This window comes from Falco rusticolus, chromosome 13 (genome assembly GCF_015220075.1).
Source record: "Falco rusticolus isolate bFalRus1 chromosome 13, bFalRus1.pri, whole genome shotgun sequence".
Taxonomy (NCBI): Eukaryota; Metazoa; Chordata; class Aves; order Falconiformes; family Falconidae; genus Falco; species Falco rusticolus.
Window position 1 is genome coordinate 3,514,738 of NC_051199.1, and position 12,781 is coordinate 3,527,518.

At 36.7% G+C, this 12,781-nt stretch overlaps 1 protein-coding gene across 7 annotated transcripts in view; it reads right to left on the reverse strand.

Annotated features, from left to right (window-relative positions):
- Positions 1–12,781, reverse strand: part of ARMC8 (armadillo repeat containing 8) — an 86,819-nt gene that overhangs the window by 31,127 nt on the left and 42,911 nt on the right. For 5 of the 7 annotated variants that reach the window (XR_005107193.1, XM_037406432.1, XM_037406431.1 and 2 more), the window contains 6 exons: positions 12,380–12,472; positions 8,749–8,808; positions 7,491–7,571; positions 4,112–4,187; positions 3,936–4,026; positions 294–354 (listed from right to left, as the gene is read on the reverse strand). Coding sequence is in view for 6 of the 7 variants with exons in the window: in XM_037406432.1 (XP_037262329.1) it covers positions 294–354; positions 3,936–4,026; positions 4,112–4,187; positions 7,491–7,571; positions 8,749–8,808; positions 12,380–12,472 (462 nt within the window). In the remaining variant the exon portion in view is untranslated. The remainder of the gene's footprint in view (positions 1–293; positions 355–3,935; positions 4,027–4,111; positions 4,188–7,490; positions 7,572–8,748; positions 8,809–12,379; positions 12,473–12,781) is intronic. The other 2 variants (XM_037406433.1, XM_037406429.1) reach the window with 1 other exon arrangement.

Here is a 12,781-nt window from a genome sequence, read left to right on the forward strand (position 1 = left end):
GTGTTACTTACAAATGGTTACTGAAACGATTACAAACCTCAAATGGATGTGTGTCCCTTTCAGCATGACTATTTAAAACTTCTTCAAAAAGCCATGTCACCATAAATGCTTGAAGACACAAAGGGAAACTAGGGTACTATTTTTTTAAATAACAACATCAGGAGAACTCGGTGCTTTGAAATCTTCAATGTAACAGATTTTTGTGCTACTTCTTATTTATACAAGACACACAAAACCAGGATAGCCCTAGATGAGAAAAACATTGTAAACAGAAAACTGTTTAACCAGCTCACCTTAAGAACGATGCAAGAATCATCTGTTCGTATTGCTCCAGCTCTGCACATGGAAGTAAGGCTGTAACAACATAATAAAACATACATTCACCTATCACTGGGGTTTATGCACTTAAGACACTGTAAAACAACCAAATGTACTAATGAAGTGTACTGCCCTTTGTTCTACCATTGGTTCAAATACATTTGTACTTAGTGGACTTGGGCACACGAACGAACTACTACAGGCGTACTTTTAAGCACGTTTCTAGTACCAGACATCCTGCTGAAGCACTGATCAATACATACACTACACACCAGTCAAAAAAAGGTCTAATCATCAAACCCGATTGATCCACAAACCTTTTTTACCTACAAAACCCCCACAAACAAACAAATTAAGATAAAGGAGCCAATATACATAGACCTGTCCTTTGCTGCACACAGCAGGGGCAAGCACTTAAAACAGTCAGGAGAGAATTAATGCAGGGTTGGTAGTCTGACAGCTCAGTCAGAAACCATTCAAGCTTTGCATTAGCCTAGGAGATGCAGTATCATTGTGATGCTTGTCCACAGGCATACCTTAACACTCTGCTAGAATAAAGGCATCCTTGCTAATGATAAAGTCAGTTAAGTGTCTGACACTGAAGCAAACCAGCATTTGTTCTTTATTAGACAACAACTTAGTGGATATGACAACTCCAAGGTCTCAAGCTACAGTGTTGACACACATCAGACAAATGCATAAGTTGCTTTGTTAATTTACCTGTACACGTGCTTCAAGCTACCAGCAATGCAAAAGTGGTTTACCTTTACACGGTTTATAGTTTTTCTCTTCTCTGCTACAGGGAAGTGGAATGAAGCTGGAGGATAACTTCTCTGCATTCAGTGCAGAAACATTCAAGTAGCTTTTGAACTAAGCCACTGTAACTGGCTTTTATCATGCCACAGCTGAGGTTAAAAAAGTAACTGAATTTCAGTGAAGGTGACTTCAAACTAACACAGTTCAACTCTCAATTGGGCAGGTTAAAAGCATATATAAGGTTAATTATAATTGCTCAGCTAAGAAGCAGTAATATGCTAACATGCTGTAACCATAGTGTGTTTTACTGTATTCCTGAGCTCTTTCCAAGTGCCTAAAGAGAGTTCTTTCACCTCTTAGAAGGCGAGATCACTGATCCTGTTCCAAACCTACCGGCGACAGACACAGCTAAAAATCCCATAATCAGAAGTCTTTCAATGTATTATTTCTCGGAAGATAAAAGATAAGACTTGACTGTTAGCATAGAGATCATTTTATAAACTTTTACTGCCCAAAAGCCTTGCAGCTGACAGCAGGAAATACTCATTTTCACACCTGAACAATCAGGAGAAAAGCACCCATCTTGCAGTTGCCGTTTAGTCAAGCTAGACCCTATTTGCCAGAAAGTAGCTCTATTTCAAACGTGAAAAAAGTTAAAAGTATTTTTACTTCAGGTAAAATTGGCTTGGCTTAGCTGGAAGCAATTCTGGTAATTTTAGTAGAAAAGGTTACTGCTCCACTTGTAGCTGCAAATCACTCTCCCAAGAGGCTTACTGCTCTTCCCTCTGTGCCAACACTACTGCTCAACTGAAGGATCTTTACTCCATTTCCATCAAGAGGTATAAACATGAGCCTTCCAGGTCTATTTCAATTGTTGAAAAACAAAGGAAACTTCGTAAGATAGCTTTGTATGCCTTTAACAAAAGGCTTCACAAATGCCTAAAAACCCCCTTCTACATGTGCATTCCATGGACTCTATTAACAAATCAGAGAGGAACTGCAGATTAATTGACCAAAGCTGGAAAGGCAGGAGTGAAATGTACTTTAGAAGCAGGGAAGAAAAGGTACCTGAGAATTTCACCTACTACTCTCATTAGAAAAACAGAAAACAGAGAAAGTCTGACCTGAAAGGAATCAAGTAGGGAATGGATTTATAGAAGAAAAGCCAGTAAGTCTTTGCAAGACCCCAGGACTGTCATGAAACTGAGGCCTTGACTGTCCTACTAAGAAGGATGACTGCCCATGGACTAATTAGAAACCCAATCTTAAACTCAAGATACTGGTTTGTCTTCAATTTTCCTGCAATTTTCTCTTTCGCTTTTCACCACATCATTTTCTTCCATGCTTTCAAAGGTCCACTTGAGCCAAAGTACGGCAAAGCAACTGCAAACGATGGGATTGTCTACCCAACTCCTTCCAATTTGAAGGAGATCAGTAAAGAACACCAATAGTCCTGGGAGCATTCATCCCAAAATAAGGACACAGTCCAGAGCCAGAATAATTCTTTTTAACTCCAACCTGCCTTCGTGACTTATCATGCCTTATATCTTGAGATAATTTTTTTTTTAAAAAAATAATTAATACTTAATTCTGTAGGTATTCTCTGAATCCTCAAAAAGACATCAATCAGAACTGAGACTGCTGCATTGCAGTTAATTTAACTTGCCTTCTTCACTAAGCCACCTAACAAACCAGTAAAACCAGACTGCATAGACCAACTGTGGTTGGAAGGAAGCATAGGAGGTCCCCAGACAGACCTCCCATGTGGAGTGGGATTACTTAAAACAACCCCCACACAATAAATATCTTTATAATTGCTTTCATGAATGGGTTAAGTCATCATAACCTGGCAACATTACAAAAGAGACCATCCCACCTACCCCACTTGTTCCTCACCCAGAACCTCAAGACCTTGCACTGAGACAAGCGTCAGTGAAATTGGTGAACTGAATCAGAGAACCCACTGATCCAGGTCAAAAATAAGCCATCAAAACCTAAAAGATTAATCAAACAATACATCAGTGGCCAAGCTCTTGAGTTACATATAATTTTAGTAGTTTATAGCAACGGGTAATTTTATCTCTTTAACCCCCTGAAGTAATTTATTCTGTTCTTATCAACACAACAAAAGGAAAAGTGTCTTAAAGGGAATCAATTCCCAGCTTATGAACTAAGTATAACCCTGGTGTCGCTATTATGGAACTTGGTCACATTTTATCAAAGGGTAGAAAGACATGAACACACAGAAATGTGCCCACACCAGAAGGGAAAGTTTGATTTGAACTATAAAATTAATTACTAACAGTCATTCTGCTGTATGAGCACATGAAGCTTAAAGAATAATCTATTTTAATTAAAACAGTTGGGAAGAGGGATTAGCTCTGCTCTGTCATTTTAGCGCACACAGATCTCACCACACGCCAGTCACCTGAGTGAGCCCTCTGAACAGCGGTGCAGCAAGGACATTACCTTGTACTACACGATGATATTTCAGTATTGTACTCTGTAAGGACATACGATTGACCACAGCCTATTCAAAGTAAAACTCTTAATAAAATCCAAGCTACTTGTGAAAATCCCACTCCAGCTTACGAAAATCCGTATGTCTGAATACATATTCCTGACAAAACTGCTGCCCAGGAACGTTTTTTCCCATTTATGTACAGCAAAGAGTGAAGGTTATGCTATAAAGATTATTAGGTGAGAATCACTTCTTCAAGGATTTAGGTAATGCAAATAATAACTATAATTATTCCTAAGATTTTAGCCCACATATTACTTTGCAACAAGCAAAAAGGGAACAGTTAAAAAGTAAGTATTAAATTGCATGCTATTTCATTCTAATTCCTGACAAAAATTACCATTTGGCTGATGTGAGCTGCATTTCAATTGGCTTGTCCCTTTGTAACATCTTCACAAAAATCTGTGGTAACAATTCTCCATCGACCGACACTGCAAGCAATGAAAGAGAACTCCAAGTAATTTTAATTCAGCCAGTCAAAGAGTGTCAAATAAGCAACCACAGCACTATACTTACCATTTACAAGAGTCATTGATACCTGTGGGTTTTCAAAGGCTAGAACTGAGAAGCATTTCAATGCTTGCATTCGAACCTGTGTAAAAACATAATGTATATGAAGTACAAATGTAATACTAACTTAAAAGCAAAATTGGTCTATACTGCTGTATAGGCTTGTAGAAAAATAATTCTGTGTAATGGAAAAGAAATACAGATGATGAATAGAAGGCAGATGGAACCATCTAACTCACACCTTAACTCCTGTGATCTCCCTGTGGGAATTATCCTTTTATGTTGTAAACTATTTGTGAAAAAGACAAGCAAGGATAAAGCTTGGGTAACTAGACAATCAGAAATACTGGTCTTATTTGTGATGCCTCACAAATGTGCAAACAGCAACAAAAGAATGGAAGTATCATAACAATAGGACTTTTTCTTTCCAGCACTCCTAAGTATGTAAAAGAATCAGAAATACATGTTGAGATTTCTACTTCAGAAGCCTTTAAAGGTAAATTTAATAAAATGTTTGAAGAGTTTCATCCAGTTGAAGTGATTCTGAACTAATCTTAAGACAAATATATACCAGAAGTTTTATTGCCAAGACACAGCCTCAGGTATCACCTGAACAAAAATGTTTCACAAACTTCAAGCTGGATTCTTCCTCCTCCAGTCCAAACCCATGTTTCGGTTTAATCGAACAATGTTTCATGCCTGCCCAGTCACACTAGGCTATGATGAAGTCCTTGTAACTTCTTTTTTGACACAGGGAAGACCACCCACCATCACCCTTCCAGACGGAGAATCTCAGATATTAGCCTTCACTTTCTATAGCTACATATATTTAAACTGTATCCACCTCTTTCCATGTTTCTGTTACCACATTCTTAGTGTGAAAACAAAGCTAAGTGAACAAGATTTTGACCTCAAGAATCCCATCACTGCAGAAAGCACTTACTGCAAGTTAGGTTTAGATCCATCCCACCCTCCTCAACAAAAAGTCTTAGAAACACAGAAGTCTAAAGGTAAACAACAACAGCAAAGTCGGTAACACTTTTGTGCGTTAATTTTACAACATCCAATCACAGCCACGGTATGATCTCATCAACAGTAGCAAAGTCTTAGGAGGAACAGACAGGCTACCTGGCTTCAGAACAAAAGCCTTGTTTGAAAACACTTCTGTTACTTTTCAGACAATCTAATGAATACAGTGTACGCTTCAAAGCGGCAGGAAGCAGAGATTATGTATCAAAAAAGCACTGAAAAAAGTCGAACCCACAGCTCAAGAGCTGTATCCCTGCCAGAAGGAAGTCAAAGACAGGGGGCAGTAAAAGTTCTAGTGACAACAACTGAAATCTAGCTGGAGGTTAATAATTTTATATAATATTGTTCTATTAATTATGATATTAAAATTATTATGATTACTATTTTCTTTACTAGTAATGTCTACCTCAGGCAATTAGTTCAGTAGATACACAAAAAACAGGGAACACAAGCACTTGGAAAAGTATGTAAATATGGCCTTGAAACCATTATCTGCCATGCTGCTGTAAAAGCGTAGTCCCTTGGTGTTAGACATGTCGCCCACAGTGAAGACACACATTGGAATGATGTAACACATGGGAAAGATACACTTGGCTTTTCCTGTTAAGTTCTTATCCAGCTGAATATTAAGAAACCAGATAGAGAAGTACGAGAATGAGATGGCACGTATTCTACAAAAACTATCAGTTACATTATAAGTCTGAGAAGGTCTAATTACCACAGGGCACTAAGAAAGCAGCTAAGAGCACGATGAAGCTGTTAATCCCAGGAATATTAACAGAGGAAATTGTATGAAGGGCAGTGCAGTACCTGGAATGTAAAGGACTGCCCAAGCTAGCAAAGGAGGAAATAGAGAATACTTTATACATCTCTCCAGTAAGATAGGACTAAATGTATATATATTTTAATGCAACACTAGACATATCTTGTTGATGGAAAAGCAACTTGAACCCTTCACCTTGCTCTGATTTATTTATTTTAAAGCAAGTCTTTGAAAAAAATTAGGAAAGATTCAGAGCCATTAGAAAAGGTTCCAAGCCAAACATAGCTTGGAAAATCCACCTTACGATACAGGGTTAAAAACGTTCAGCTAATGGGAGAATTATCAAAATGTTGCCTGATCATAGCAAAAACTATTTAGTACAGAAAGACAAAAAACCCAGAAGTTTATCAGTCTCATTAACAAAACACTCAAGACCACATACTTCCTACTGAATTTATAAAAAAAAAACCCAAAACCAAACAAAAAGGACATGAGATTTAACAAGCCCCTGGAACAGAGCACCAAGCTCCCCTTCACTTGAAATTTTCTTTTAAAGACTGGTTTTCCTGCTGAAAGGTACTTAATCAAGATGTTCTGCATTAGGAGATCAAAATAGACAAGCACCATTATCTCATCCAGTCTCAATCAACCAGCAAATAACCTACTTTCAATAAAATAAAAATGGCATGATAACACATTAGGTATTTTGTATTAGATATTGTAATAAAAAACTCAAGATAAGTTTGGATACTTTGGAAGTGTTTCTTATTTTCAGCATGACTACATTCATATTTGATGAGCAGGGCAGTGGTGCATAAATTGATATGTTTGTAAGAAAGTCCATGAAAGTTCAACTGCTTAAGAGATGATAGGATTGGCTTCAGACAGATCTCATTTATTTGCATTGCAGACATCCGTTAACCCTCAAAAACCCCACCAGACAGATGGGCCTCAGAAAGCATTTTACACACTCCAACATTTTATTAAGTAATCTGCAGCAGACTCCTAAGGTTGTGCTCAGGATCTGAACTTTTGGCCTTAGAATGAAAAGAGCTAGCTGACCCTCCTTGTCACCACACTACAGGTACACATGATGCTTTTCTCCAGAGTCGGTACTTCCAGATCGTCCAGGACAGACTTCCAAAACATAACAGAGAATGGAGCTGAGACTCCAGAAATTCAGTGGGCACAAAACACAGGTAGCTGGTGGCCTCCACACCTTCCATGTCCAGGTTTTCACAGGTAGGACTTCTGTTTAGAACAGCTCACATTTGCTTCTTTCAGCTTAATTTCTTTTTCTCGTTTATTGTTTAACAAAGTAGACCATTTTTATTGGGTTGCTAAGTGACTGTTCTCCTTTGGATCAACAACAGCCAGCTCTGTTTTAATTAATGGTGTTTCAACTTTATAAAGCACTCCAAAACAATAGGTCTTGTTTTGATAGAAATCCACACAAGTAAAAATAAGTGTTATTCTAGAAATATATATTAATCCTGTTTATAGTTTAATTTCATATGCAGACAGTTTTTATAATCTCCGTTTTGTTTCCTTTCATAAATGTATGTAAAATACAGAATAATTTTAATGTCTTACTTTGTAGGAGGTGGAGACTAACAGATGTGCAATATTCTGAACAGCTCCATGGTTAAATAAGTTTGTCTGGTGATCTGGACCCTTCAAAGGAAAAAATAAAACACAATTTATTTTTTTAAAATAACACGTAAGAGGTTTCCACTATCTGCAACTTATTGTCATGTATTTAAGTTAGATTGATGAACATTTACTTTGTAATCAGCTTGCATACCATTTTTTTATTTTAATTAAGTCCAACTCTTATATTTATAGCATTTGTCCTTTTCCCATAATTATTTCCACTCTTTTCTTCAATAGGCAATGAAATTAGTTTTCACAAATGAAAAAACATGGATAGAGTACTTATGTTTCTACACTTCACATTGGAAACAATTGAAAGCTCCTGATTTTCTCTACAAATCATATAAAAGATCCCCAGTTACTAATGTCTTCTTCACTGGTAATATTAAGCATTTTCAACAATTTTAACTTCAGAAGAGAGGGAATTAATTCTGAAGCTGCTTCCAGACAGAATGTGATAGTGCTTTGAAAACAGATTCATGTTTTCCTCCTACAGATTATTTTAGTTTCAAACATATTTACCCATAAATCTAATCAGCCATCACCCATTTATTGACTTCAAGATCTAAGTCGGCAATGGCTGACACAACAGTATTTTTTTCAAGATTTAAACAGCATTTGGAATTAAACACAAATACTGAATTTTGCAGTAGAAAGGTCTCGGAACCTCTGTAGTATGACAAGGCTCGATGAGGTTGGAAAAAACATGAAATCTCAATGAAGCCTGCAACCCTCAATAATCTCTTGTGAAATCTGATCTGTGACTTACAAACATCTCATTAGAAGTAGATTCATTACTCTAGTACAGGCTATGCTCAATTTAAATTCAGCTTTTAGAATGTCATAGCATTAATCATACCTCAATGCATTTTCTTGACTAATCTGCCAGTGAAGAAAGTATCTTCACTCCTTAATCTTTTGTTCAAACCCAGCTGAGTTTATGGGCACATCCATACCCCCTAATATGCATGAGTGACTCTTCATTTTCACATCTGAGATTAGCTGAAATCAGATTCCTCTTTTATTCAAAAGAACATTTTTAGAACATCTCTTACCTCTAAGAAAAAAATGCGTTAAATTACTTTTAGATGTAACATATCTGGTGCTTTAAGAGATGCTTCAGCTGCCACTGCCACCAAGAGCTTTCTACCAAAAAATGCAATTAAAACAGCATGGTTGAAGTAGGAAAACAACTTACATTGGCACACAGAAGTGGCTGAGGCAATGATTTAAAGCCGCAGCTATGCCAGTGTTGAAGCTGAAGAACAGATATTAAAATACGTGAAAAAAATGAATGAAATTAAAGTAAAAGAAATCATATCGACCTAGATAGTTCTAGTAATTCACAAGTATTAGTGATTTGTCAATGAGATGCAGACAGTAAATTCTGCACAAACAAGACAAATGCATGTACAGAGATGCCACTTGGGTGTATTCTGAGTTGCATAACTAGATACACATGAAAATATCTGATCTGTACACATTGTTTGCACATACCAATCCAGCTTGCTTAATGCACAATCAGATTAAGTGCTAACCCGTAAATAGGGACAGTTTCAAAGATAAATGTGAAAACTTGGTGATACAATCTATCATTTCCAAGCAGCTCAGGCACCAATTTAATAACAAGGCCTTCTGCTTTTTTCTCCTCGTTGGTTATACCAACAGAGTTCCAGGAACCAGTCCTATTATAATGATTTTTCTTCCTCCAAAGTGACTGAATGACATAATATTTCAGGAATAGAATCACACTTCTTGCATGACTTTCCATCATAGAATGTCATTTTTCAAGAAAGCAGAAGGATAGAACAATGTAACAATTCATTGCATAATGACATTTTTAAAGTAGATATCTAAATGCAAATGTACCTTGGTTCAGAGATCCAGTACGAGGCCTAAGATCATGTAAGAAAATATTCTCAGAAAGGGCTTGGGAGGAGGCTGCCTTGATCACAGGCTTTATCCTGGATCTTTCCCAGACACAAGATTTTAATTTTCAACTGGTGGTGAAATTACTCCTTATGTGGAGATGTCACCACATTCAGATGTAAGTTCCAGAACTATCTTTTCAAATTATTTATACAACCATGTGTCTCCAAATGCATACCTTATCTTTTTAATTTGATCATTAAAACAGTAAAGCTTACCACTCACATCACTTCCTCTGAAAACAAATCAACTGCAATAGAGAGAATCTTAAAAGGAAATTTCGACTTGCATTTTTAGCATACCATGTACATCAACCTGATTTCAGTTTACTTATTTGCTCGTATGTTGATAGAATCCTGGCTCCATATGTTAAGTACTGCATCTGCTCCCCCTGTAAATCAACACTTTGCCTTGCTTAAGATGGCTCTTCTCCAGGGTCAATGTTTTCCATCAGTTAATTTTAATTAAAATGCAGCGAGAAGCTGTAAAACTAAGCAGTAAAAGTGGAAACCAGGAGCAATATGCTAGGAAACTGAATTAAGGATTTCCTAGCTCAAGGGAACAGGTCTGAGCTTTCCCAGGGAAATCCGAGCAGCTGAGAAAGAAAGAAACCTGAGAAGCCCAACCAACCAAGACCCTGGCCAGGGAGAGAAAAAATGGATGTACAAGATCTAAGCAGGAACAAGGAAGGTAGGAGCTATGATATGTCACTATAAGTTTAATAAACAAATCTACTAAAATGAGGAAAAAAGAAAGAAAAGCACCAATACCTCTTAGAATATATGCTAAGCCTTACCTAAATACGAAAGCTTATAGTAACTTATTTCTTCAGGAAAAACTTAGAAAGGTTGTCTCACTCATGGCCTTTTGGGGAGGAAAATGGAGTCCTCATTAAAAATATAGTGAATACTGAAACTTTTGGTATTTAGTGGGTGTTTTTTAATTATAAGAATGTACTTTGCCTATCCATATATATCAGAACCTGCAAATTCTGCTTTGCTGCATTAGACATATTTTGTTATGTCTTAAAACACTAATTGACCTTAATAATCAGACCTGAAGCCCAAGAACTGATGGGAAAAAAAAAAAAAAAAAAGAGGGGGCATTTTAGGTTTTTGCTGAACAGCTGTATTTGCCTAGGCAAAAGAAAAATGAGTTCTTGATCAATTTAACATTTGTGATGATCTGTTTACTCAACCTCAAATATTTCTTTTGTTATGCAGTTGTTTATTCTGTAAATGCAACTATTTCCTAATACTCATACCCATCACCCTGTTTTTCTTGTGCATTCACACAATCAACTGTTTCTTTCCAAAAACTTGTTTTCTCAAAACATTCATTGTAAAATTTGTTCAAGAGAGATCTGGGGGGCGGAGGAGGCATTCAAAACAGTGTAGTGAGTTCACAAGACCTTCCTTACTCTATTCTTGTTAAGTGACTGACATTTTCTTTGTTAACGACATATTTGATATGTTAAGTCACCCAAAGTTAATGGAGCTACAGGGAAGTAACACACTCGGAAAAAGATGACAATAACTGTTGCCACATTGGATTTATTACCTGAAGCTACTCAGTAGTTCTCACATAGCCAACAGGGTTTATACTGCTACAGAGCTAACCCCTGATCATATGAACTGACTTCTATACCACCCTATAGTCAGTCCTATGTTACCTTCTTGTAAGCCAACATGGCACGATTTTTCATCTGTTCAAGCTACTCAGCCTACTAAGGAGGCATCCAAGGGCCGCTTAAACATGAGATGCCTCACTGGTGCACTTTTATTCTCAAAATACCAAATTCTTTTTCCAATATTAGCTACAGTTCTGAACTTTCACAGTCCAGTGTAAGATTTTGTCTTAATGTTTTCTTTAAACAATTCTATAAATTTAGCAGCCGAGTTATATTTTTATATCACACTAACTCTACAGTTTTCAGTCCTCAGTTTCACCTAACAGAAGAAACACAACTGGATGAATGTACACAAGTAACAGTCAAGGTACAGAAATATACATTTTTAACAAAGGAATAATTCAGAGTTCCAGAAGGGTCATTGTAAGTGATAAGGTAGAAAGGTGTTTTTCTAGGTAAATACTTAAATTCATAAATTCTGGAACTTTTTCATTTGTTAGTCTGGGAGGTAAATACAATCTATATTCTTTTAAACTGTTTATAAAAGGTAAAGATGCTGTAAAAATCTAATTTCCTACACTGAATTATTTTGATATCGTTCCCATATAACCCATGGGTACAGTAACTACCGACAAAACTCAACAATAATACAAAAAGCAGTGGTGTGTGGAAACTTGGGAGGGTGGGGAGGGAAAGAAAAACCTCAATGTTCGGGGTGGAGTTGCTCCTACTTTTAAATTAGTTTTCCTTTATCGAGAGAATTGCATTCTATAGCAGGAATGAACATGCACCTGGATAAACCTGTAACTGGTACAGCTTAACTGAGAAGAGCATTTTTCTTCCTCTCAAACTACAGTACCTCTTAGAAAAAAATCTCCAGGTTTAGAACAGCTGTCTTGAAAGCAGTACCAAGACCTCTGCCAAGGGATGCTCACACTGTCTTGAGACTTCCAGAGGAAAAAAAACAAAAGCCTTCTAAAATTTATACTGATAATAGTGAGGAATGATATTCGCCTAGATGGTTGACTTTGTTTAGTAGCTAAAGGTATAAATATAGACACACTTTGTAAAAAAACTTATTTGCATATTTTGTTTTACTGTAGAGAAATATGTATCAACCCCAATAAATCTGTCAGCAGATCTAGAGCAGTAACAGTACAGTCATTACTGTCCTAATGTTCCTGCCACAAAAGGCAGTATCATCTTACACAGTTTCTTATATGCCAGAAACACAACAAGTTGCATAAAGAACATGAATTCTCTTTCTTACTTTGCAGCAATGTGAGAAGATCTGACATATGTATTCTTGTGTATATCGAGACCTACTGAGCAGTGCCATGAGGTGGGAGATAACTGTAGTATCCTGGAAACAAGTGAGAAAAGAAAAAAAAAAAGTATTAACACTGTATTTCAGCATAGTTTCTTCACAGTTTGCTACTTAAAAGAGTACTGCTGATTCTGCATTCAGTGTTCTCCTTCCACTGGAACCTGTATGGACACAGGCCAAGACCTTTGTAGAAGTACAGGAGAGACTTTAAGGCCCAATTGACAGTTCAGAGCCAAATCCTCATGCAAAAAAATAAAAGGTCAATGTAAGTTAGATATAAAACTTCTGGGATTTGTCTCCAAAATCTTTATTTCATGAGAAAATAATAAAATCATCGGGGGAAAA